Here is a 25,569-nt window from a genome sequence, read left to right as displayed (position 1 = left end):
CAATAGTCCAAGATGCCAATTCTCGCGAACCAAAGGCAGGGACGCGCATGAACCGCGTAGTTGGTGGCGAAGCAGTGCGCAGCGCGCCGCAGACCGAGTGGCCAGCGTCTACACCATCGGCGCGTGTCTCATGTTTCAGGTGGAGCGAGGCAGATAACGATGGGTAAGGAAAGTGGTGGCTTGATTGCTTCTGCGCAGTCGTGGGCGCACTATTATATCGTGAGGCACTATCATATCGCGACAAGTCCATACTACTACACCTAAGGGGTATCACATCACATTAATATCGATTAGCCAAAGCACGCAACGTATCTGGCCTGTGGGAGGCGTGGGAGCTTACCCTGCCTGGGCCGAGTGTGCTGGTGACTCTAAGCGGTGGCTCTGTTCTGCGAGTCTTGGAAGCATGGGCGGTGGTGTTTGACACTCGAGAGCTCACTCCTTCGCCTTGGTGTCAGGCTTTGGTGCAGACCGGTCCACTGGACTCCCACGAGGCCTTGTGGTTCTTGTTCCACGCTTGAGGCCAGCTCACTCCTTCGCTTTGGTGCCAGGCTTCTCTACCTTGTCTACACCGCATCTCTATTCCCTGCCCCAGAAACACATGCTCATATCCACCCACCCCCCTACCTTCCCTCCGCCCTCGCCGTCAACCCCCCATCCAGCCCCGTCGGCTCCCACAGCGCCTTATCGCGCTTACTCTGCACCCACAAGACATCGCCCTTGAAATACGCGACCGCGCCGCCGCGCCCCGTCGCGCTCGCCGTGATGCGGAACAAGGGCAGCCCCGTCACGTCGTGGGCCTCGCGCAGCGGCATCAGCAGCAGGTTCTCGTCGGCGCAGAACTCCTCGACGACGTCTTTGAAGGTGGCTTCTTCGGGTGCGGGGGGGCGGGGGGGGTCTCTGGTGGTGGATGCGGAGGGCTCGGGGGAGGCGCGGGGGCTCGCGGTGTGTGGTGCGGGCAGGTCGGTTAGGCGGGCGTCGCCGAGGTCGAGCGCCTGGTTGATCAGCGTGTAGGCGTCGGCCCAGCAGGTCGCGACGGCGGGCAGGGCGTTGACGTCCTCGCCCAGGGTGTCGCGCCACCATGTGATCCATTCCTGGACTTCGTTGAAGACGACGGCCTCGCTGGACAGCCACTGGTGCACGATGGCCAGGAACTTGGGGAAGAACTGGGCTTTGAGGAGCTCGCCGAGGGTTTGGTCTGAGAGAAGGCCCTTCCACGCGAACACGGCTTCGAGGGGCGCCATGTCTTGTTCGGCGGGGTTGATTTCGAAGGTGTCCCGCAGGTGGCTCGCGAGGCGTGGGACAAGGTGGTTGGTGAGCATGCGGTCGATCTCGGCCCTGCCAAAGACCTTCCTCCACTGCTCCATGCCGGACAGCGTGCCGCGCGAGATGTCGATGGACTGCAGTGCGTGGCGCAGCTTGCGCTTGATGTCAGCGACCAGGCCAGAGCCCTTGGGATCGAGGTCGGCGGGCGCGAGGTACGGCAGCCATTCGACGATCCACGTGTGCGGGCTTCTCTTGAACTTGCGTGGATTCCACTCGTGCACCGAGGTGGAGAGCTTCCGCGTGATCTGCTCCAGCACGCGTTTCGCGACAAACGGCGGCAGGACTGGCCGCCACACCTCGATCAGATGCACCATCGGACGGGGGTCCTTGACGTCCCATTGCGTGACGGCTGAGCTGACTGACGGCAGCCAGAGCTTGAGCATCATGGTCTCGTAGGAGGACGACGTGCCGCGCTTGATCGGCGCCTCGTCGTCGAGCGGGGTGCGCGCGGCCAGTGCGTCTGATGGATGTGTGTAGGCGTCGGAGCGGATGCGCCTGCTGCGCGGCTGTATGACGTTGGAGAGCTCGGAGAAGGCGGCGGCTGGTTCTTCGAGGGCGTCTTCTAGCGGCGACCACGAGGCGATCATCTGGGAGAAGTGCGGGTGGATGACGGCGATGGATTCGCGGTGGAGGGGCTTCGAGGGGTAGGCGGCGCGCAGGTCCTTCAGGCCGGCGCAGACATCTCTAAAAGAACCCGTCCGCATAGCCTGCAGTCGTGCGCTGACATGGCGTATCTCGTCCATCTGGCGCTCCAGGGCGTCCAGCTCCTTCTCCAGCGCATACTCCTGCGGCGCAATGGCCTGCGCCTCGATCTGCAGCTCCTCGAAGGCCTCGGAGAAGCTGTTCAGGTCGCGGCGCACGCGGGCCTGCAGCGAGTTCTCAAAGGGCACGACGTCGCTGCCGCGCAGAGACACGCCCGAGGTCGGGGTGGAGGCGCCGGTGGTGGCGTCGATGATGGACTGCAGGGCCAGCGGCACATGCATGCCGGCGGCCTCGAGCTCGAACAGCGTCTTCTTGGGGCGCGGGGCCGCGCTGCGGGCGGCGCGGGCGGCCTTGGCCCTGTTCTTGCGCTCGCGACGGTCCTCCTCGTCCGAGTCGAGGTAGGTGTCGCCGTTGACCTCGGCCTTGCGGCGCTCCTCGCGCTTCTGCTGCTCGCTCTTCTCGGCGACGATGCCCACGCCGCCCTTGCTGCCGCGCAGCACGACCTGGATGGGCTCGGCGATGCCCTCGCCCTCGCGCCCCAGGCCGCCGGTGCCCTTGTAGCCCATCTTGGCCATCATCTTCGCGCCGAAGCCCGTCTTGAGCGCGGCGCTGCCATCGTCCGTCTTGGGCTTCTTCTTGGGCTCCTGGCGGAAGTTGAACTTGCGCTTCGGCGGCGGGTCGTCCATGGCGGCGGATGTGCGGGTGGCGGGCGTGCAGATGAAGGCCGGTGGACGACGACTTGCAGGTGGACGACTTTGCGGCGCGTCGCGTGGGCCTGCCAGGTGGAGCCGTTAGCGGCGGGCAGTCCTGGGCGCGCGGGCATTTTTTGCCGCGGCGGGTGCTATTCTGGGACGCCGGCTGAGGCGTGGGGAATGCAACACCATAACTCTCCTATCCGCCCTCTGCGCATCTGCCCCCCCGCCCGCCCTGTCCTGGCCGCCCGCTGCCCACAGAGCGCTACGCCGAGCGCCACGAAGAGCGCCACGAAGAGCGCAACCAGAGAGCGCCCCCTGAGCGCCGCCGAACAGCGCGCCCCCGTAGCAGCACCCCCGACCCCCGACCGACCCCCGAGTATTGGCAGCATGGCATCGCCTCCCGCGCACGACGGCGCCGGGCACCCGCTGCACCACCCGCTGCCGGACCTGCAGTCGGGGCAGGGCGCGTACGTCGGCAACATCAGCCGGCTGGAGGAGCACGCCGAGCGCATGAGCGAGGCCGGCTCCGACCTGAACGAGGAGATCCGCAAGCTGCACACGGAGCTGAAGGCCTCGGACTCGCGCCGCTCGTCGCTGCGGTCGCTGGGCTTCCCCGGCGACGAGCTGGCCCGCGTGCAGACAGGCCGCAGCCGCAACCTGTCCACCAGCTCGCACGCCAACTCGGTCGTCGACACCAACGGGCCCGCGCGCTGGGGCGGCTACTCGCCCGCCGGCTACGTGACGTCGCCCGCCGGCTCGCTGGGCTCCGGCTCGTGGTCGAACCCGCCCGCCTCGCTGCAGCGCCACCGCTCGGGCAGCAAGGCCTCGCGCCTGGCCCACGTCTCGCACGCCGAGCACGCCCCAGACGACTACCCGCGCTCGCCCGGCTCTGTCCAGGCCACGCCCGTCGAGTACCGCCCGCCGCCGCAGCGCCACGTCTCGTCCTTTACGCGCCAGTACGAGGCCATTGCGAACGAGATCCGCGACGAGATCCGCCACAACGCCGGCCCTGCCCGCACCCCGTCCGCGCGCCCGTACCAGCAGGCGCAGCAGCAGCAGCAGCAACAGCAGCAGACGCAGCAACAACAACATCAGCAACAGTACAATGACAGCCACCAGCAGCAGAACTACGACCATCAGCACAACGACGGCCAGCAGCACCACGACAACCCGCAACGCTACAGCCAACACGCCCACGACGACTACAACGACCACGACCCCCGCGACCTGCCCGACCGCCCGCCCACCGCCGCCTCCACCGACACCACCCAGGCCCCCTACCTGTGGCAGGACTTCGACGGCACCCACGCCCCCGACACAGTCCCCGAGGAGGACGAGCCCCAGCCCGCCCATGGCCGCCACCGCAGCAGCTCGTCCCTCATGCCCAGGGGCACCGAGCTGCCACACGGCGTGCCGCCGCCCGACGAGGACATGGTCTTCTACCCCGCCCCGGTGCCGCGCATGCTGAACCTGCCGAAACGCCTGTCTCAGCTGCCGGCCAGTGACGTCGCCGCACGACGTCGCACCCAGGTGCTGGATCAGATCGAGGCCGAGAACCGCAAATCCGCCCCTTGGCTCACCAGTCCAGACCCGCCCAAGAACCGCAAGAGCCGCCAGAGCGTCGCCGGCCTGCCCGCTGCCCTGCGTGCCAGCGCCTTCTTCGACCAGCAGGGCCCGGCCCAGGAGTTCGAGGTCAAGGGCGAGTCGGCCGAGGACACGCTCGACAGCATCCTCGAGGCCTCGGCCCGCGCCCCTGTCTCGGCCTTCACCGACCACACCTTTGGCGGCGGCTACAGCCCCGAGCACAAACGCAAGAGCACCAAGATGTCTCTCATGGACCCGGTTGTTGTGGAGCCAACAAAGAGGCGGAGCTCGTTCAACATTCTCGACACAGACACCAACTCCAGCGGGAAGAAGCTGAACAAGCTCAAGAAGCGCAACAGCTCCGCCGACATGAACATCCTGATCGCAAGGGCCGCTGAAAGCCGCATGAGTCTCGGCGCGGACCTCGACGACCCTGACCAGCACGCACGAGGACCAAACGACCCCGACGCACGAGGCCCGAACGACCCCGACACCGCATCTCGCCACTCGTCCGACGACGACCACAAGAGCGAAGACGAGCGCGAAAAGGACGCCGAGTTCGAGGAGGAGCCTCTGGACGACGAAGAGCCGCAGTACTTCGGCCCTCCGACCACCCTGCTCGCCGAGCTCCAGCTGCGCAAGGCGAAGCAGAAGGAGCGCAACATGAACTACGTTACGATGGTCGAGGAAGGCAAGATCACCTCGCATCGCACGCTCCTCGACCTCAACGACGATGCTGAGAAGGAGCATCAACGCCGGCTCAAGAAGAAGGTGCAGCTGGCGTGGGAAGCCCAGGAGGACGACTCAGACGATGACGTCCCTCTCGGCGTCTTGTACAAGCAGCCCCAGCGGCGTGAGATTGACTACCCGATTGGCCTGATTGCCCAGCGCGAGCTCGAAGACCACGAGCCCCTGAGCCGCCGCCGCGAGCGCATCACCGGCATCCCAAACAGCAGGCGAGCCCCCGCCCCGGGCCCCTACGACAGCCAGACCACGCTCGAGGTGCCCCGCGTCGCCACCCCCGCTCGAGTCCGAGGAAGAAGAGCACACGGGCGAGACCCTCGGCGAGCGCATGCGCCGCCTCAAGGACAAGCAGATGCTCGAAGCCGCGCTGGGCGACGACGTGCGCAAGTCGACCGTCAGCGGCGACTTTGCCGCCGAGATGCTGTCGAAGCTGGGCGTCGACGACTCCACCAAGGACCCCAAAGACCCCCCCGCTGCCCCCGCAGACCCCGACGAAGAAACCCTCGGCCAGCGCCGCGCCCGCCTCAAAGCCGAAGCCGAAGCCCGCGGCGACCCTCCCGCCGCCGCCATCCCCCCCCCTCTCCGCTCCAAAATGAGCCTCGCCGACGTCCTCGCCGCAAACCCCCACGACGCCTCCAACCAAGCCCGCAAAGTCTCCGACCAGCAGCTGCTCGCCCACCTGCCCCCCGGGTCGCTGCTGCGCCAGAACGCGCTCGCAGAGGAAAAGCGCCGCGTCGCGCGGCTGAACCAGAATATGCGGTCGAGTAGCTACAACGGCCCCGCTGATCCGCTGGTCAGGGGCGTCGGGGATGCGAACACCAAAGATGACGAGGATATTCCGCTTGCGCATAGGATTCAGGCGTATAAGGATAAGATGGCGGGTGTGGGTGGGGTGGGCGAGTCGCATGCGCGCGCGCAGAGTATGCTGTTCAATCCTGCGCTCAACGCGAGCCAGTCGTCGATGATGATGCCAGGCGGTATGCCCGGTATGCAAGGCGCGATGCCCGGTCTGCAGCCCACCATGCAGCCCACCATGATGCAGTCCCAGATGCACCCCGGCCTCGGACCCCGCCAGTCCAGCATGCCCATGCAGATGAGCATGATGCAGCAGGGTCCGCAGATGAACGTTGTGGGCGGGATGCCGATGATGGCGCCTATGAATATGGGGCAGAGTATGAACATGGGGCAGGGTATGAATATGCCGATGCAGAATATGGGCATGGGCATGCAGGGTATGGGCCAGGGCATGAACATGTCCCCGGGCATGAGCATGCAGAACATGAACATGGGCATGAGTATGGGCCCGGGCATGGGCATGAACATGGGCATGCAGAGGGGTATGCCCGGCCAGCCGATGCCGATGGGCATGCCGATGGGCATGGATATGCTGCCCATGAACGGGCAGCAGAGGAGCAATATCGAGGGGTGGATGAGGGGGATCCGCTGATTTGTGTTCTGATCTCTGTTCTGTTCTGAGTTCTGTTCTGATTGCCGACGAGGAGAAGAGAAGAGAGCAGAGGGGGGTTGTTGTGCGCAGTACACTTCGCAGTACAGTCCGCAGTGTTGTGTCTTCAGCGGTTCGGTCCGGTTTGACTTAATTTAACCGCAAGTGTTATTCTTCCCTTGCGTTCGCGATAGAGGCATTGATTGGTATGGTATGGTATGGTATGGTATGGTATACAGCGGTACCTGGATTCTGATTTGGATTTTGGACTTCGATTTGGATTTGGCTTTGGATTGGTACCTGGATTGGACATTGGATATTGGACATTGGACAGCAGCATGGGCGACGGCGTTGGCACATCAAGCAAGCAAGCAAGCACTGCATAGCATAGCATAGCATATCACTGCAAGTATATCACCGCACGCATGTTCCAAAGCACAGCAAGCACGGCACGGCATTGCGTAATTCGAATGATTCCTACACCACTGCACCCACCGCCCGGCCCGGCGGCAGCTCCGCGCACCGCCAGACGCGCCGTCTATCCGCGCCCAGGCTGCGCGCTACAAGAACACCCGCGCCGCTCCTCTCCTCTCCTCTCCTTCCTTTCCTGCTCGCCTTTTCGCTGCTCCCCTCTCGCTTCCCTGCTCCCCTCTCGCCTCTCGCCTCGCCCCCCGCGACTAATCCGCCCAAACAACAAAACACAACAAAGGAGAACGCCGCGCCCAACCCGCTGATGCAAAAACGAAACTCAGAGGCCCGCGTCGGAACCAAAAGACAAAAGACACGCACGTTCGCGGACGACGAGCCGGAGCCGGTGAGGGGTGGGACAGGAATGGAAGGTGACAGATGAGACGGTGAGGAGTGATGGGATAGAGGCAGGATATTGCAATGTAATGTAGTGTAGTGTAATGTAGTGTAATGGTATGAAACGATGAAGAAACGCCAGACGCCGATCGCTGATGAGGCGCGATGATGCGGAGCGGGACGCGGATGTATCTGTGTACGATGATCCAATATGTATACTGAAAGGATGTCGCCTAGAAGTTGGTCGAGGCGTGTACGGTGACGAGTGCGGGGACTAGAAATTCGCCAGCCCGTTCTTGGAGTGGCGCTTGCTGAAGCGCTTCCTGCTCTTGACCGAGTCGGTGTCGCCGCGCTCCTTGTGGAGGTGGCCGTGGCGCGAGGCGGGGATGTTGACGCCGTCGAGCGCCGAGTCGCCGCCGAGCGAGCTGGGGGTCGATATCGAGCCGAGTTCGGAGAGGGCCAGGTCGTTGGTCGGCGCCTGCGACAGCGCGTAGTCGCGCGCTTGCTCGACGCTGTCGATCCACTCCTGGCTCGAGTACTTGCTGCCATCAGGGTCGCTGGTGGTACTCTTGGGGTCCTCGAAGATGAACTGCTTTTCGCGCTGGTGTGCGTTAGTAGACGACTCAAACGGCATGGTTCAACCCACTGTTTCCACCAGCCAAGCTGTCAGGCCCTTCGCGTCCTGGAACGATCGCCACGAGCAGCCGGCGGCGAGCAGCGACACCTCTTCCTTGAGCTTCTTGTCGTTCGTGCCGGCGGCGCACATCAGTACACGAGCGTTGCTAGTTATCATGACAAGGCGCTGCCGCTTTTTGATAGTGTTACTGCTGAAGAATCTGGAAAACTTCTTGGGCGCTTCGACTGCCTCGGCTGCGCCACCGACAGGATGCCCTGCAGGGTGCTGTGTTATGAAGAAGTTGCCGAGCTTTAATATCCGCTCGTCTCTCTTGGTCAGCACGGGCGACCAGTCGATGTCGAGCTGGCTGGGAGGCGGTAGCTCGGTAATAAGTCTGGGCTTCGGTCGCACCGGAGCGGGGGCTGGGACGCTTGGTGTCGAGGGCCCTGCGGAGTGTTATGAGGGTACAATCGTTGGGCTGGATGTAATTACCGTTGAGCTTGATCGGCTCCTGCGGCGGCGCACTGTAAGCCTTGAGACGCGGTGCCTTTTGCTTCCACAGGCCTTTGCCCCAGACGATGCCTTCAAAGAAGGGATGCGCCTTGATGTGCTCCATCGGTAAGCGTGTTAGCGGATCTAATACTAGCAATCGCTCGACGAGGTCTCTTGCAAGCGGGGGGAAGCCATCGGGAAAGCTGTACTCCAGCCCCACAATCTTCTGGAAAGTCATGTATTCGTTGGCCGCCTTGAACGGCGGTCGTCCAGCAATCAGCTGGTAGACGATGCACCCAAAAGCCCACAGATCACTGGCCTTGCAGGCATTCTTGTCTGTGAGCAATTCAGGAGACACGTACTCGGCGGTCCCGACGAACGACTGGGCGCGGTCTGATTCAGCACCCTCCATGGGGTCGCCTGATGTGGAGCCAGCGCCGTTCGCCCGCTTCAAGTCCAGAATCTTGGCTGTTCCAAAGTCTGTGATCTTGACGTGCATCTGCTCGTCCAGCAGAACGTTCTCCGGCTTCAGGTCGCGATGTATGATGCCCTTGGAGTGCATGTAGTCGATTGCGTCCAGTATCTGGGCGCCGTAGAATCGTGTGCATTCGATGTCGAAGGTGCCCATCTTCTTGAGAAAGCCCAGCAGCTCTCCGCCAGAAGCCAGGTCGAGCACAAAGTATAGCGAGCGTTCGTCCTGGAATGTGTAGTAGAGGCGCACGACGCCCGGGTGGTCGGTGAGGCGGTTCAGGGTGTCCTTCTCGATATTGACGTATTTGACCTTCTTCTCCTTGATGATGTGGCGCTTGTCGAGCACCTTGATGGCGTACTCGCGCAGCGTCTGGCGGTCGGTGGCGGCGAGGACGGTGCTGTAGGAGCCTTCGCCCAGGGTGCGGCCGAAGTTGAAGTCCTTGACGCCCTTCTTCACCACGCGCGTGATGGGCCGGCCGTTCTGGTCCACCTCCTGCCGCGTGCTGACGGCGGCGCCCTTGTCCTTCCACTCCTCGCTGCTGGACAGGGGGCCGCCCTCGATGCTGTAGGGCGAGCTGGACAGCTGCGAGGGCACGCCGGGGCCGGGGCCGGGGCCGAGGGCGCCAGGGCCGTCCATGGGGATGCGCCGCGAGCTGCGGCGGGGCGGCAGGGGCCCGTTGAGGCCGGCCATCTGGGCGGACTGGCGGTATGGGTCGCGGCGGCTGGCCTCGCGCACGGGCATGGGGCTGGGGGCGACGCGGGAGCTGCTGGTGCGGCGGATGTCGGCAGTCATGCCCTCGTCGTTGTAGCGGTAGGTACCGGGGGCGGTGGTGGAGCTGGTGGAGAGGTTGGGGTGGTTGTACATGCTGGTCGACACGGGCCGCTCGCGCATGGCCTGCGACAGGGCGGCCTGCGGCTGGCTGCGCTGCAGCAGGGCGCCGGGCTGATACGGCGGGTACGGCACCTGCTGCTGGGCCTGGTGGGCGAGCGGCATGCTCTGGCGGTGGGCCAGGCGCGGCGAGTGCGACGGCACGGCGGCGAGGGGCGCGGCCAGCCCCAGCGGCGACGACGACTGCGGCGGCGAGGCGCCCGGCGGGTGCGGTGCGAGGCCGCGCGACGAGGCGGGCGACGGCAGCGGGTCGGCGGCGTAGTCGGTGGGCGGCTCGAGGGCGTAGGGGCTCGCTGCCTGGCGCTCGGTCGCGGTGCTGCTGCTCGAGGCGTGCGACGGCAGGCGGTGCGGGCTCTCGCGCGGGTCCGAAGAGGGGGCCGGCGGCGATGCTGGCGACGTCGGGTCGTCCTCGTCGGGGTTCGCGATGCGCAGCCCGCCGAGGGTCTGCGACAGGCTCAGGTCGCCATTCATCGTGGCAGCCCGGGCGCTCTGGCGGTGGCAGCGGCGCGGCAGAGGCTCTGGCGGGATCGCCCGCAGCACGTCGGGTGCAGGAAGGTCAGCGGACGGGAGGCGTGCCGGGTGCGAGGGACATGGGACATGGGAACGCCCCGCGGCCTGTATACGGGAGAAGCAGCTTGGCCTGGAGGTGAGGTTGAGCCCGACGCTAGCAGTGAGGACGCTTGCACGACGCGTCCGATGGCCGTGGACCGTGCAGCGATCCCTTGTAGCAGCCGCAACCTTCCACTTATACAACCCGCACAACGCTTAATTACAACGCTTAATCACAATCTAATTTCACACAATGTTAACCACACATACTGATGGGAGGCCTGATACTTGCCAGCACGCTGAGATTCGCGTAGGCTGCTTGGCCTGTTGCGCAGAGGATGCACAGGCTGATCTTCGAGAGGTATGTACAAAACAAGGCTAGATAGTAATACTTGCGCTGACAGTAAATAGGCAAGCTCTCAGAAGTTAAAATGTCTCGAGACAATTAAGGGATATGAGGCATATCTTAGTCAAAACAGCGAGCTTCCAAAAGACCAGAAGCTCCTCTTCGACCAAAGACTTGTCAAAGAGAGAGAGCTTGGTACTGCATGGGATGAGCGCGTTACTCTACTTCAGGACATATCCCAAACTTTCGCAGAGGCAGTGAGAACTTTGTGTGCCAGTAACAACCATGGTAAGACGTTACACCCTAAGATTTGTTTCCCTAGTGCTAACAAATGCTAGACAATGGCTCTGCTGCTCTTGCTGAACAATTCGAAGCTGATGCTACTGAGAGGGCCTTTTCTCTAGAGTTGATTTGGCGGGCTAGTGCGAGTCACGAGCCAGCTCTGGTTAAGTTTGCCCCGGAGGACCTAGGATCTAAAACCAGTTTTACTGGTGTGGACCGCTCAAGCATACAAGCGACACCGGACTGGATCATCGATAATGGTCTTGGTTTTTCCGTATTCCTCAAGTCCACCAACGCGACGAGACGGCCATCGCAGGGCCTTGGCCCACAACCAGGTCCGGCCACCATGAGCTACGGCCGTGCTATTTCTGAGTTTGGTCTGCCCGACCCGCCCGAAGCTGGTCCACAAGGTGCAGCTACATCAAATGAGCAGCTGTCGACAGAGGACGAAATCGCTACTCAGTTTAGCGCATGCCATCTTGATTCACAGAAGGCAGTCACTGAGAGCGAACTGCGGCTTGCGAGGGGTGACTTGGCTTCAACTGCGCCTAAATTTAAAGAGGACATCCTCTGGTCAATGTTCGGAGCAGGCAAATTCATGACTTTTGCAGGCGTAATCGTCCGCCAGTATGCGAAGTTAGTGGCGCAAAGAATTGCCGAAGAGAACCGCAAGAAGCAGGAGCAGGAGCAGAAAGGCGAGACACAAGAAGAGAGTTCGGCAGTAGTCGCCGCCGGTGCCTCAACAGGTCCCGCCACGGACAGCGAGACAGGCCTGCCTGTTGTTCAAGGACACGACTATTATGGGCTCACGAACTGGCTTTGCCGCTGTCTGATCAACCACAAAGACTTCCTCCATGTCACTCAACGATGGGACAAAGAACGCAATACACGCAACCAAAGGGTCGCAGCCAGGATCAAGGAATGGAGCCCACCAATGAACTTCGAGGACGGGCGTTTAGGGCAACCTGATCCGAAGAACTTCTACAACGGGAAGCCTCTTGGCGCAGTGGACCAAGCCAAGATGGGCATCAAGACCAAACTCACAAAACATTAAGAAGGCACAGTCAGTTACAGTTGCTCTGGTCTTGCAACCCGTCGGCGAATGATTTCAGTCCCCCTCTTCTCTATCTATACACTGTCGGCGAATGACTTCAGTCCTCCCCTCTCCCCTATCTATACACTGTTGGCGAACGACATCAGTCCTCCCCTCTCCCCTATCTATACACTGTTGGCGAACGACATCAGTCCTCCCCTCTCCCCTATCTATACACTGTTGGCGAACGACATCAGTCCCCCCCCCCCTCTCCCCTATCTATACCCCGCCGGCGAATGTTTTAGCGCTGCGTGAACACGCTCTGCTTGGCAAATGGTCTTGTTTGTAACCATCTCAAGGTGCAGCAATAGTGTATCTACATAGTCTTGATTAGCAGTTAACCTCTAAAACATCTGCGTAAATCACGTTCTCATTCTTATTCTCTTCATCCTTAAAACATGCACGGGCTTAGTACTATTACTGAACGTGTTACCTACAATCGGAATTTTTCACCACAAACACGCTTAGTCCCCTTCACATACACGCACTTTATAATAAATATACCTTTCTTTGTATATATAGAGGGGCTAGAGCAACAACTAGATATCTGCAGAGGCACCAGTTGAAACTCCGCAGCTGCTGAGGGGATATCCGGAGGAGCCACTACACGCTACTGTACCGCGCTAGGGTGTATTCTTGATATAGTGATGTTCGACTGCAGACATAGTTTAGAAGGCTGATATATATTGAGACGTTGAAGGCATGTTGTTACAGTTTCAAGTGTGGGCTGACATTGATGGATTTTGAATGGTACATATTTCAAGTGTTGATTGATCTCAGCTTATGACATATTCCTATAATTCTATCTTGCGCACTTCTTATCTCGCGCAGGCCACGTCAATCATTGCCGCTATCAAAGCTGTCGTTGCTGCTGATGCCGCACAATGCCTTTCGCCACGGGTGTACCAAGAGCCAGGTTCGGATCAGACGAGATGACCAGATTCCACCGTCACCGGCAAATGACGCTCGTCACAGTCGCTTGTGACTTTGCTGCCTGCTGCCTGTTGCCGACGAATTGCTGCTTTTTGTCAGCGCCTCACTCTCACATTCACCACAACTTTCCCTTGCTGAGTTAGCGCACTAAGTACCGCCTGCAAGTGGCGCCAAACGTTGTGCCAGCTGACTTTCCCACACTTGGTCTTACTCACCACCACGAACTTTCTCGCGCCTTGGAAAACAGCTGTTCGACGTAAGCATCCATGTTCACCAGCGGTTCGAACTGTACTGACTTCGTGCTTTAGGGTCAATCCGCTACATCGCTTATTGGGGAGCGCAGTCGCGTGACAGTTCCGAGTCGGCTATTGCGCCGCCACCGCCGCCAATGTTGACATCAATCTCAACATCGACTTCGCCCTTGACATCGACATCGACATCGACCTCGATGCACCGTCGCCGAACGTTGTTACGCCACCGCTACCGCCGACTGACCGACTGACCGACCAACCAAGTCGTGTGTGACGAGGCTGGATTAGAATGGAAAAATGTTAGGCAATGAAGTGGCAGGCCAACATGAAGTTGCTCTCGAAGAGGTTGATAGTGTGGTGGTGATGCCCGGTCGGCAGATGAGGGTTGGCCTAGCCTGGTGAAGGGTGCTGATGCAGGACCGGAATGGAACAATGTTGGGTAGTGAAGTGGCAGGCTAACACGAAGTTGCTCTTGAAGAGGTTGATGGTGTGGGGGTGAGGCCTGGTTGGCAGGTGGGGTTGGTTGATACAGGACTGGATATGATGATAGATATCTGGATGCTGGGCATGGTGTTGGAGGATGCTGGCTGATGGAGGGCTGAGCAGGACTGATGATGATGGATGATGATGGATGATGGCTGGGGGCCAGCTCGAGTGGCAGCTGTAGGGGACCTAGAATGGACAGCGCAGACCTTGGGACTTGTTAGCGGGCGTTGGGGTACTCTAGGACACTGGGACATTGGCGCGCATCTTTGAGACATTCTGGACAATGGTCTGGCCTACAAAAATTTTGTCTTAGCCATTCTGGACAACTGCTAGGAAACCTTGACTTAGCCATTTTCGTTACCTCAAATCTGTGCCTTCTAATGAATCTGCACGTGGACTTAAAGATTTTGGACCGCTGCTGACCCCATCCATGGAAGTTGGGCTTAGCCATCTGGGCGGTGTTTCGTGGAGTTGGATCTGGCCATTTGGATGGTGTCGCCTGGACATGTTGGTTGCTAGACAGTTTGGCGAGGGTTGGTCTGGCGATGACTTCGCGTGCAATGGTCGCGCGTTGATGCAGGCCAACGTGGGTCTTGGAATCCAGATTTGCGCGTCACAGCACTGGCAATAAAATAGATAAAGGGACTGGAAATCTGGGAGACGTAAAATGTTGCACGGTATGACTGAGGTTTGGTGGAGATGCATGCGTCCTGGGGAGGTGAGGGTTCCCGTCCTGAGGACACCCAGATTGGTTGGGCGTTGATGCTTGGAAGCCCCACGACTATCTTCTTGTCAGTCATCTTGAACGTAGGCGCTGAAAGAATAGGATCTGCATCACTTCTTCGATCTTCAGCGCGTTCAATAACACCCTGCTGCCGGAACTGCTCCTCCGCAAGCTGCAACACGACGAACAAGCGGCGAGCGAGCTCGTGGTGATGTGTGAATATCACAGGGATCCGACCAACCTTTTTTCCCTGCACTTTCACGAACTTGTAAATCGACGTAGTGACGGTCTGATGTTAGTAGATCCTGTCAATATCACAGATTAGGGACTTACTGGTCAACGAACCTAAGTTGCTGCACCCATGGCCAGTTAATAACATTATTATTAGAAGCTAGGGTGTTTGGGATATTATAGTCATTCTTGTAGGCATTCTTTAACTGGCGCTAGAAAATGTGTGCGGGCCTTGTATCTTCCGAACATTGAGGAGTGGATCTGTAAGCAGCTAAGTTGCTTTCACGATAATGCAGATCTAGGCAGCTATGGTCTGATAATGATAATCAGCCTCAATGGCTTGAAATTCAATGTCGATATCCTGCGCGCGATCAAGCTCCGTTACAGGGGTTGTAAGGTGGCCCAGCAGTGACAGACATTTAACGTGGACATTGCGAACTGTTGTGGAAATCTAAGGATGCGTAATGGCGGAGGCCCCGCTCAGCAGGAGATTAGATGTCTGACGCCGATTCTTGCGATGCAAGAGTGTTGTAGTTGCGTTCTGAGTTCAAAGTCTTTTAAGGCTCTAAGCAGGCAGAGCTCTTAAGAGCCTCATACCGCAAGAGTCCTAACGAAGACTCCTATGGGTAGAACTTACTTATGCTTATCTTTGCTAGACTACGTGGTAACATTGCGCGCTGAGCCATACTCGTTGATAGTAGACGTAACGTGCAGAACTGTACATGTATAAACGTTGGGCGTGAATTTCATTCGTCAAAGAGTTTCAATAATTTTAAGCTGTTGCTCTACCGTAAGCCTTGCTTATAAGGTAGAAGCACACCCACTTCTTCTTTTTGTACTTTTGCTGCCCTCTCCTAGGGGTTTGAATTATTTCGCGCTGTTTGGGGAGCTTTGTCACGTTGTTGCGGCGCTCGGGGCCTGTCCTGCAGAAGTTGCGATCTTCTTGACAGAATCGTTCTTCTCTTCCTGCACTGTTACATAGCCTTCAGATGCTTCCGTATCTATGCCTGTAGCTCGTGTCTCACTTACTGATTTCTGGACTTGCGTAAAAGGTACAGCTCTCTTATCTTGATTAACAATATCTGTGCGCTCTAAAGTCTTACCTCGTCTGCGGGTCGTTCCCTCCCCTGAATAATTCAATATTTGTTCTTTCTCCTGCAACTGTGCGCGGACCATGTCCTCTGCGGCTGCCCCCTCTAAACGGTATGAGTCTTTGTCTTTACTGTATGCCATGCGTCCAGTTCTAAGGGCTGATGAGATTGTGTAGCAGCAGGATCTGCCTCTCTATGTCTAGCCTTTGTTTCGGTAGTCTGTATCACATCAAGGTGTTGTGTCACTGCTGCTGCCATCGCTGCCATCGCTTCTGCTTCTGCCTTTTGGACGCGTAGCGCTGCGTCCTCTTCAGCCGTTTCAACGCGCTAGGCTACGTTTGCTTCTATCAGCTGGATTTGTTGTGCTGCATCTGCTTTGCCTTGTCAAGGCATTGTGCTGCAGTTGCTTCCAGTCGCTGTATCTGTTGTGCGGCGTCTACATGGCCATTTTCACCGCGTTTGGTTCCATCTGCTTTTGCCTGTGAGATGCGCTGAACTGCGTCTATATTCGGCTGTTAGGCACGTCGCAAGTCTATTGCTTCTGCGGCATCTGCTGGAACATTAATCACGCGCCTGAAATTCTGTGCATCATCTCTCTCAACTCATGTCCTCCAGTTAACTGGGAACAAAAGCCTTCTGGACTTATCATTGGGTGATATCAGGGTTGATTCTTGTGCACCTTGCATAACTCATGGTGTTTCTCCCTAGTATTGTGTCATCGATCCTCCTTAAACTCGCTCCTTTGCTTCTTGAGCGCGTCTAAGGTATGTTGAAGGGCTATGCATGCCTCAATATTTCTCATCCATGCATATATAGCATGACAACGGTTCAGTTGTTGACTAGGTCTTTGCCAGCTCAGTCTTCAGCCATGCCAGCGTCTCCTTAAGACATTTGTGAGGACCTCTTTCTCAAGACAGGGCATGGTGTAACTGACCTTTAGCCGCAAGCTGCGTCTGCGCCATGTGTTGATCATTTAATCTTTCTTTCTTGCTGCATCTGTTAGTCACGGAGGACCACTTTGAGGGGTTTTGCTATCCTGTTTTGGTTACATTCTTGCGATAATTCATTGATCTTCACCCTTTGATGTTAAGTTCTAATCTACGCCTGTGTATGCTCGTCTAAAGCCTCCAAGAGTCTAGCTACCTCAAGCACTATTAATAAGCCTTTTTATGCAATCTGCTAGTTCCTGCAGACAGTATAGTTAGCATTATTAAAAAGGCTCGTATTAAAGGTATTAGTTCGTCCGCAGAGACAGAGAGCATATTCTTCTAAAATCTAGTGCTGGATAAATGCCTGCCTTATTCGCAATAAGCATTGCGGCTGTTAGTTTTGAGCAGCATAAGGCCAGGTCAAGAGATGTCTAATTGACTGTTGCTATAACGTGATTGTGAGCACCTATTTGGTCGCATCTGGACTCCTGCAGAAGACCCACGAGTCGTTCAACGTTGCCTGGATCTGCCGTCTGTTGAGGATCGAGTACTTCAAGTCAGATGCTTGCGATGTCAATGTGCTTGCTACGCCTTTCAAGCGCTAGTCGCCCTTCTCGACCTATGAACTGTGATTTAACAACGCTTTGAGCGCTGCCCTATCCAGAGAAAATCTAGAAGACTAAAGGGACTACAGGCAAATCTGGAAGAGCCGAAGGCCAAAGAACAGAAGGACTTGAGAACAAAAGGGCCTAAGAACACAAGAGCCTGAGCAGCAACTAAAGTCTAAGCCGAAATGACTGATGACGATGTAAGCGATAGGTGAGCAGTGAGTAAGTAACGAACTATCGGATAAGCCGACCACTGGAGAGAGTCGAGAGACGACAGACATGTTGCTTGGCGTGTCTCTATGAAGGCGAAGGCAATTTGGCTTTAGTTCACATCAGCAATGGACTTTGGTGTAAAAGATGGGATGTAATCAGTGACCGTTTTGTTTTAGCTATCAAGTTTTGACATGCTTTGTGTATAACTCGCAAGCGTGCCTTATTACATTAGTGCGCTACGCTATGCACATCTAGTGCGTGCCGTTTAAAGTGTTGCGTATCTTACACAGTAGCACAGCATCTCAGATGTCGGCACTGAAATAGCTGGAGATAAGTCTTACCGCGAAAGTGGACTTCCACGTGTTTGTTAAGAAGGTCTCGGTGGGGTTAGGTATGTGGCGCAAGCGCCTCTCGTAGGTGAATTGCGTATTGTTGATGCAAATGAGACATGCTGGTCAGAGGAGGATGACAGGAAAGGTGATTTGACAATTTCTCCTGTTAGACATGGTACTATCGCTGCCCTCGAATGACAGAGGCACCAGGTCTCCGTTATCCATCAGAGGTCTCGGCGACGGAGACTGATGCCCTTCCTCATATGTTGTGTTGATGATACGTTTCGATAACCTGGGCTGACGTGTCTCTTGCAGCTGACAAAGTCGAGCCAGCATCCAGGGAAACTTTATGCGAGCGCTTTCGTTTGGGAATAGCTTGAAGATCATACTGGCAACGGCGGCTCGCTCAGGCAACTCAAAATCAGTAGCTGGTAAGCTCAAAACATCAGATGCAGCTTTGCCACTAAGCTGACGAGCCACTTCCAGGGTATTGATGAGATCATAAAAGTTGCGAATAACTGGCGCTTGATGTCTCTCTAGGCAACCGTTGATAGTTTTTGACAATCTCAAGATTTGTCTCCGAGTACTTTTGAAATAGAATTGTCCCTTTGGCTTCTAGGATCAACGCTTTCCCTTGTTTTACGCGAGATCCACTGCTTGCAGATTGGATATTGCAGAAGAAGGGATGAGTTAGTCTGCTTTTCTTCTATTTAATGCGCAGCACATTGCGTTGCGCTGGCACTGATCCCTGGTCGAAGTCCCCGTACTCGTCCGATGAAGCTTCGTCCAAATCGTAGTCTAGGCTGCTCAAGCTGCTGTCTGTCCCATCAGATGATTCTGAAGATGCTGTTGACAGAAGCCCTCGACGCGCTGGACGTGATTACTGGGTGGTCTTAATGTGACCAACGGCCATAGTGGTTGTGGCGCTTCCTTGTGCGGGTCGAGAGGACTTCTGCAAACAGAACGCAACTAGCAGGGTGCGCAACCGGCTTACGGCGCAGATGAGAACGATGGACCGGTAGGGAGACGAGCAGAAGAGAAGGTGCTGCTGATGGCGAGTCACTAGAAGAGAATCTGGCGCGTTATATAGGCCAGAGGCGGGCGGGCTGGAGGTAACATGCCGCTACTGATGGGCGTCAACGCTGCGCGGCGCAACCTGCACATTTTTACAAACACCGATACCTAGCAGTCTCAAAATCCAACATGATGTCTGCCGCATGACGTGGCACCTCATGTGTACCATCCGGCGACGCCGGATAGTCAGACGTATTCGTCTGACAGGCACTTGTAATGTCTAGCCCAATACAACCGTTGTTGTTGGTTAGAGATCACGGATTGATTGGTAGAAGTAGAAACAAGTAATCAAGTGAATTGATCGTGTTCACTGTCTTCTTTAGAGTGTTGCAACTACTTAAATATATACCTTATTTTGGAGCAGAATCAGGCCGAGATAACAAGCCAATCGGACATTACTACGGTCTAGACTGATCGTGCAGTCAAGGTCAGCAAGGTCATGTGATCTGAACCTTCTCTATGATCACGGAGGGTAGCTGATCAGTGACTTGCTGCAACAACCGTCGAATGAGCCTCCAACAAAATTCGGCTCGTCCTCATAGTCCGACTCGACTTCGATTTCATCCGGGTCAAGATCGAGGACGAGCCTGCTCATCGTCTACATCAGTCATGATAGACGTTGGATGAGGCCTTCTGTAATGGTGATGGTGGCATTCTCTACCTCAGTAGATAGCAAGGTGTCCTCTCCACTCATATCCATCATATTATCAGTAAGCTCCGCGTTAGGACTGCTCGGCATTTGTGGGTCATAGCCAGATGACTCGCGAGCGCTCGTGGGAGAAGATGACGGTAGGAGGGAGCGTCGTCGTCATCGTCGTTATCGTCAGCAACGTCCGGGGCAATGTTTTGAATTAGCAAAAGCCCATATGTGGATCGACCAGGCCTGGTATCTACGCGTACCCAAATTAGTTGCCAGATAAAGAATGAAGCAGCGAATGCACGGGAAGAACAGAAGAAGGCAAGCGCCAGTAGAGGCAGAAGAAGGAGGTGCTGGTGAGGGTGGAGGAGGTGGGAAGCCTGGGTGGTAGTAGGTAGGATGCCCGAAGCTGGAATGAAGCTTGAAGGTCGTAGGGTGGTTGGAGAGAACAGAGGAATGCAGAGAGAGGACAGATGAAGGCAAGCTCCAGTAGAGGCAGAAGAAGGATGTGCTGGTGAGGGTGGGGGAGGTGGAGGAGGGTGGGGGAAGGTGGTGGAGGAGAGGGTTAGGATGCTGTGGCGGAGATGTTGATGATCCAAAATGTTGACATGGATGATTGAAAATGTCGGAATATTTTGGGTGATATAATGCAAACCTGGACATGCCTAAGGACCAGCCAGCGGGCAGTGATGCAGCTGGATGCAGCTGGATGCTGGGGCTGCTAAATGTAGGGGCCTTGGATGCAGGGCTGGGTGTAGGCGGGGGGGTGGCACTTGGAATGAACAGCGCAGGTTTCTGGGACTGTTTGCAGGATCACAGGTAACCTTAGACACTGAGACATATTAGCACAGATTCCGGCATCTCTCAGACACTTATACCTGCTTTCTTGACGTAGACTTTGTCGAAATATGCACAAGATGACCAGGCGGCTTTGTGGTCACGAATGTAGGTTGAGCAAATATCGCACCGCGTAGAATAGACTTGCAGCCTCCTAGGATGGAGGGTGACCGTCATGGATCTGCGCCGGTCCCAGGTCCATAGGAGAGACCTCGACAGGAAACGCTGCAGAGCATAGGTGAAGTAGGCACAAATTAGCAGTCGAGGAAGCTGTTGGTATGCTGATGAGAGAGGCAAGCAGGAGGGCGTTAAGCAGCGGGTTATATGTTTGCATGCGGGATGTGGACTGTAGGATGTTTCAAAGGGTGGGACAGCAGCAGGGCATGAAGAGGCGTCCTGTCATGGAACGGAAACCGGCTGGTGGAAGCCGTAGAAGATCCTTAAGGTTTTGAATTGTCGTTAACGCTAGCTATTGTACTCCCTGATTGTATGTGTAAAGGATACCAAGGGCGTTCGCCAACAAGGTGCTGAAGAAAAGAAAGACTAAAAGCGTTCGCCTATAGTATATGTGTAAGGGAGACCAAGGGCGTTCGCCAACAAGGTGCTAAAGAAGAGAAAAGACTAAAAGCGTTCGCCTATAGTATATGTGTAAGGGAGACCAAGGGCGTTCGCCAACAAGGTGCTAAAGAAGAGAAAAGACTAAAAGCGTTCGCCTATAGTATATGTGTAAGGGAGACCAAGGGCGTTCGCCAACAAGGTGCTGAGTTTAATGGCCAGTGGTGGCGGCGGCGGCGGCAGTGGCGGCGGATGACTTTAGCGGGAATCCTCGAAGTGAGTCTTCAGGCTCACCAGTCATATTGCTGACGATCTTGACAAGGGCAGTTTTCGTGGGTCCGTCAGGAAAGAACTCCACGTTACTAAAGTAGGTGGGCACGGCCGCGATGAGCATCTCTGGCACAACAGGCGAGACAAGCAATATGCTGTCTTTCTTCTCTCCGGTACGACACTCGTGGTAGATGACCCATTCGTTGGCCGGAGATGGTGCTCCCAAATCGGTGCTCTTTAGAAGTTCGACCCGGTGGTTGTACCGAAGGGTCTGGTAGACCATCGGCCCCTTCTTGGTCTGTGTGGGCAAGCGACGCGCAACCTTCATGAACTCACCGCGGGCGAGAGCTAGGATAATCCACGGGTAGTAGCTGAGTTCACCCATGTCGAGGGAACAACACTTCCACTCAGGAAATGAAGTGTGTAAGATGTTGAGAAGTTGTTTGCGCATCATGTCTGCAGTTCGCAGCACGCTACCGCGAAGCATATTCTGCTGCAGCCATTCGTCAGTGTTGACAGCTGTGTTCTTGGGGTCCGAAGCAGTCCTCCACGCAAAGTAAACGTTCAGAAGGAGAACGTGGTCGCCGCTGTGCCCACAATACTCATTGCGAATGCTCTTAAGCTTCGCCTTTTCCTCATTTCCATCCGGTTGGACGAAGAGACTATTACCGCCATCTGATGCTTCGATCATAGCTACGATCGTAAGCACTTCGTCCGAGCAACCAAGCTTTGGGCTCTCTAACAAGGCCGCGGCGAGATACATGTCAATGGGTAGGCGCGACAATAACTTGCCACGAGATGTCAATTCTGTGCCGCGAGCGTTTATAGCATCCATTTCGCGGAGGATACCAAGTGCCCGAACAACGGTTTCAGTTGCTGGTGCCACAATGTATGGGAAGTCGATTGGCGACATACCCAAACTCAGAATGTCCATGCATTCAGAAAGCATGTCACTCTCTGATACAGAGGGAACGAAATGCTGTGGCAAGGCACTCTCGAAGCCAAACTGTGTACACATGCGGTACGCGACGCCTTCGCGAGTACGACCAGCTCGGCCAGCGCGCTGTTTCGCCACAGCATGGCTGATGTACTGCTCCTTGAACGAATAGCTCTCGCTGGCCGGATTCCAGACTCGAGACTTGACCTTCAGGGTATCAATAACATGCGTGACACCAGTAATAGTTACGGATGTCTCTGCGATGTTCGTCGCGACAATAAGCTTCCGGCAAATTTTGTCAGCTCGAGTTGGCGGCACAGACTCTACGGCTTCACTGACAGCCTCTGGAGTAAGCTGCGAATGAAGCGGGTAGCACTGGAGGGTGCCAATGTCATGCGGAGCGAAACGGGCCCTGCTGCTGCCCTCTTTGAGCGCCTCTTCAATTTTCTGAATGACCTTGTTGATCATCCCTACGCCAGACACAAAGACCAGAATGTTGCCGCTCTGGCCCATGAGGTGCGTCTGCAGGATTATATCCAGAAGCATCTCAAGTTCCTTGTCCTCACCTTGTGGTGGATCTGCAGTGTATTTGATGTGCACCTTGAACTCCCTGCCGGGAACTTCGACCAGTGCGGATCGATCAAAATAATTTGTGAACGCCTGCGCGTCCATTGTAGCAGACATTATAATGATCTTAAGATCATTCTTCCCGGAAAGATTTTTCAGAAGACCGAGTAGTAGATCGGTCGCCATGGTATGTTGATGCGCTTCGTCGATTATGACAACGCCATACTCTAACAAAGCGGGGTCGCTCTTTGCGAGAGCGAGCAGTGTGCCTATCCCAAATTAGCAATCTTAGATCTGAACTGATCACGCTTGACTCACCGTCTGTGACGACCTCCAGGCGAGTGACATTGGCTGTGGTGTTGTTCACACCCCTATGCCGCACGCCAACAGTGCTGCCGAGGCGCACATCTAATTCCTCTGCGATGCGCTCGCCGACCTTTTCAACAAATGTTAGCATGACCTTAAATTCAGCGTATCGAAATTATCATTACCTTCTGTGCTGCGAGCTGGCGCGGTTGGGTGACCACGACCTTCTTGCCACTCTTGACAATCATATCTGACTCTAGGAGCATCTGTGGCACCTGAGTCGACTTGCCTGAGCCCGTCTCGCCTACGAGCACAACAACATCGTTCTGGCAGACGGCGTCAACTATCGCCGATCTGTGCAGCGAGACCGGCAGACGGTTCGCGAGCTTGCGCTGCGCATAGTAGTTCTCGCTGAACAGCCTGCCAGTGTAGGGGTTGGTCGCAGCAGCAGACATGGTTAAGAAAAGTTTTTTTTTGGAGAGGAAGAAAATGATTTGAAAGTGATTGTGATGAGAGCGTAAGTTGGAAATTGATTGTTGTTATGCGAGTGTGGGTAGACGGTGAGGTGAAGGATTGAGCGCGTGGAAGGTCTTGGCAACGCGTCCTCATATGCTTCTGCCCCTCCCACCCACACATATCGCATCTACCACAGACACATACACACACACACAAGCACTTATTTGTTCCTGTCAACCATAAAAAAATAGCATCTATGTCAAACATGGAGTCTTCAATGGGCGGCATGGGGCGTCCAAAGTTTACGCAGTCCGAAGGAGTTGGACAGGAAGCTTGCTACAACTGGCCGCGGGGCGAGTGCAGGTTTGGGGGCTCTTGTAACCGAGACCATCCTTCTAATCTCTCGCCACACCAGACAAAGGAGCTACCAGATTTCGTCGTTGACAACGAGCCTGGCAAGGCGTGTCGGAGGTGTCTTGGTCTTGGTGTAGAGGCAAGTGCACTTCAACTACCTGCAGTGGTGCTGTTCAAGAGTTAACATAGTACAGTGCGATAAACTGGGCCGTCCTGGTAGCGACGATCCCTGCTCGGAGTGTCGTTGGTTTGCTGGAGGGCCGGCGACCAAATGCACGCTCTCTCTCAACACCAGCCTCAACGACACGTGCTGGAACCTGATGATAAGCCGGGGCAATCATGGCTATACATTGCCAGAACCGAGACCCAAAGATCAGGCTAAGCAAGTCCCAGCCAAAGCCTTGCAGGATCTAGCTCGTCAAGGTCGACCTTTGCCCCCGGTTCCCTCTCCGATGAATGGCGTGAGGGCTGACTGGAAGGGCGAGACAAAAGAGGAGCTCTTAGCCAAGCCGCATCCGCTTCCACCACAAGTTCGCGCACACCCACGTGCATACCTGGTCCTTCCGCGGGTTTCCTCAACATTGCAGAAGATCAGAACCTGGAACGCCACGTCCACCCAAGGCGATGGGAAGCGTAAACTGGACGACCAGGCTACTCCAGCCCTTCTGCCTGCAGCCCCAAGCCCTCTGCAGCAGTACCTGCCACCTATCACGTCTATGCCCACCGACGCATTTGGTCGTCAGGCAATTAGGTGTATGTGGAACAACATTGACAAGACCTGGACGAACTGGTATGCCGACGGCTCTATGACTGTCAGCGCCTCATACAATGCTGGCCCATCGTCTCAGCTACCGGTACCTGTTCCCAAAATAGTGTCAATTTTACATTGCTAACAACCACAGTTTGCTGCATCTGCGACGCAGGCGATGCGGCCTTTCGGTGCTCCACCGTCCGCTCCCAATCAGCGGCACACTCAGCCTCTTCAGGCGCCTCTGCCCCGGAACCTATCTCGCCCATACAATCACGCACTCCCCCCTCGACCAGACTTGCAGTCAACGTCGCGTACAGCCGTAAATGCGGTCGCTCAGCCCTTGACCCGTACCAGTGTTGATGAATATTCGCGATCGTCGAGTAAGAGGCCGCGCATAAATGAAAGCACTCCACAGCTAGCCACCAGTCAGGCGTCGCGACAAGAAACTGTGGCCGTACCTGATCAAATGGACGTAGAGCCTACAAAAGCGCCGGCTACAAATGCTACCATGATGCCGGCGATAGGAATGATCACCGAAAACGATGAGGGCGACGAGGATGAGATGAAATTTGATGACTTGACAGAACTCGATATATACGAGGAGCAGTAGGCGTAATACCCTCCCCCATATTACACTGAACTTGGCGAATGCCTTCAGTCCGATCCCCTCCCCCATATTACACTGAACTTGGCGAATGCCTTCAGTCCGATCCCCTCCCACATATTACACTGAACTTGGCGAATGCCTTCAGTCCGATCCCCTCCCTCACATTACACTGAACTTGGCGCAATGCCTTCAGTCCGATCCCCTCCCTCACATTACACTGAGCTTGGCGCAATGCCTTCAGTCCGATCCCCTCCCTCACATTACACTGAGCTTGGCGCAATGCCTTCAGTCCTATTCTTTACACTGAACTTGGCGCAATGCCTTCAGTCTCATGTCGATCTATATAGAGGTATCAAGAGTAACGGTTGGAAAAGGCACAAAATAGA

At 56.3% G+C, this 25,569-nt stretch overlaps 6 protein-coding genes across 6 annotated transcripts; 3 read left to right on the top strand and 3 right to left on the bottom strand.

Moving 5' to 3' along the window:
- Positions 1 to 389: 389 nt before the first annotated feature.
- On the bottom strand, positions 390 to 2,764 carry C7974DRAFT_168601 (GC-rich sequence DNA-binding factor-like protein-domain-containing protein). Its single transcript, XM_046136100.1, has one exon. The coding sequence runs from the start codon at positions 2,709 to 2,711 to the stop codon at positions 621 to 623; it is 2,091 nt and encodes a 696-aa protein (XP_045998042.1). The 5' UTR covers positions 2,712 to 2,764; the 3' UTR covers positions 390 to 620.
- A 1,032-nt stretch (positions 2,765 to 3,796) lies between these two features.
- Positions 3,797 to 6,945, top strand: C7974DRAFT_392442 (uncharacterized protein). Its single transcript, XM_046141679.1, has 2 exons — positions 3,797 to 5,435; positions 5,479 to 6,945. The coding sequence occupies exons 1-2, from the start codon at positions 4,101 to 4,103 to the stop codon at positions 6,493 to 6,495; spliced, it is 2,352 nt and encodes a 783-aa protein (XP_045998041.1). The 5' UTR covers positions 3,797 to 4,100; the 3' UTR covers positions 6,496 to 6,945.
- A 453-nt stretch (positions 6,946 to 7,398) lies between these two features.
- Positions 7,399 to 10,427, bottom strand: C7974DRAFT_452525 (kinase-like domain-containing protein; the record flags this gene model as incomplete). Its single annotated transcript, XM_046145827.1, has 3 exons — positions 7,399 to 7,897; positions 7,943 to 8,358; positions 8,405 to 10,427. Coding segments are annotated over 3 exons (2,766 nt in total), but the record flags the coding sequence as incomplete, so codon positions are not given.
- Positions 10,428 to 10,483: 56 nt separating this feature from the next.
- C7974DRAFT_168559 (uncharacterized protein) lies at positions 10,484 to 12,214 on the top strand. Its single transcript, XM_046136099.1, has 3 exons — positions 10,484 to 10,674; positions 10,725 to 10,947; positions 10,998 to 12,214. Exons 1-3 carry the CDS (start codon positions 10,567 to 10,569, stop codon positions 11,993 to 11,995), a joined length of 1,329 nt encoding a protein of 442 aa, XP_045998039.1. The 5' UTR covers positions 10,484 to 10,566; the 3' UTR covers positions 11,996 to 12,214.
- A 9,031-nt stretch (positions 12,215 to 21,245) lies between these two features.
- Positions 21,246 to 23,452, bottom strand: C7974DRAFT_334318 (P-loop containing nucleoside triphosphate hydrolase protein; the record flags this gene model as incomplete). Its single annotated transcript, XM_046139154.1, has 3 exons — positions 23,201 to 23,452; positions 23,028 to 23,145; positions 21,246 to 22,978 (listed from the first exon to the last, which is right to left on the bottom strand). Coding segments are annotated over exons 1-3 (1,932 nt in total), but the record flags the coding sequence as incomplete, so codon positions are not given.
- Positions 23,453 to 23,713: 261 nt separating this feature from the next.
- Positions 23,714 to 25,186, top strand: C7974DRAFT_452516 (uncharacterized protein; the record flags this gene model as incomplete). The annotated part of the gene is made up of 3 exons (XM_046145826.1): positions 23,714 to 23,968; positions 24,015 to 24,679; positions 24,728 to 25,186. Exons 1-3 carry the CDS (start codon positions 23,728 to 23,730, stop codon positions 25,184 to 25,186), a joined length of 1,365 nt encoding a protein of 454 aa, XP_045998037.1. The 5' UTR covers positions 23,714 to 23,727.
- Positions 25,187 to 25,569: the final 383 nt, after the last annotated feature.

The sequence above is a fragment of the Boeremia exigua genome (genome assembly GCF_020726555.1).
Source record: "Boeremia exigua strain MPI-SDFR-AT-0100 chromosome Unknown C7974scaffold_5, whole genome shotgun sequence".
NCBI classification, from domain to species: Eukaryota; Fungi; Ascomycota; class Dothideomycetes; order Pleosporales; family Didymellaceae; genus Boeremia; species Boeremia exigua.
Note: the sequence above shows the minus strand (reverse complement) of the source record. Positions and strands in the feature narration are given on the sequence as shown.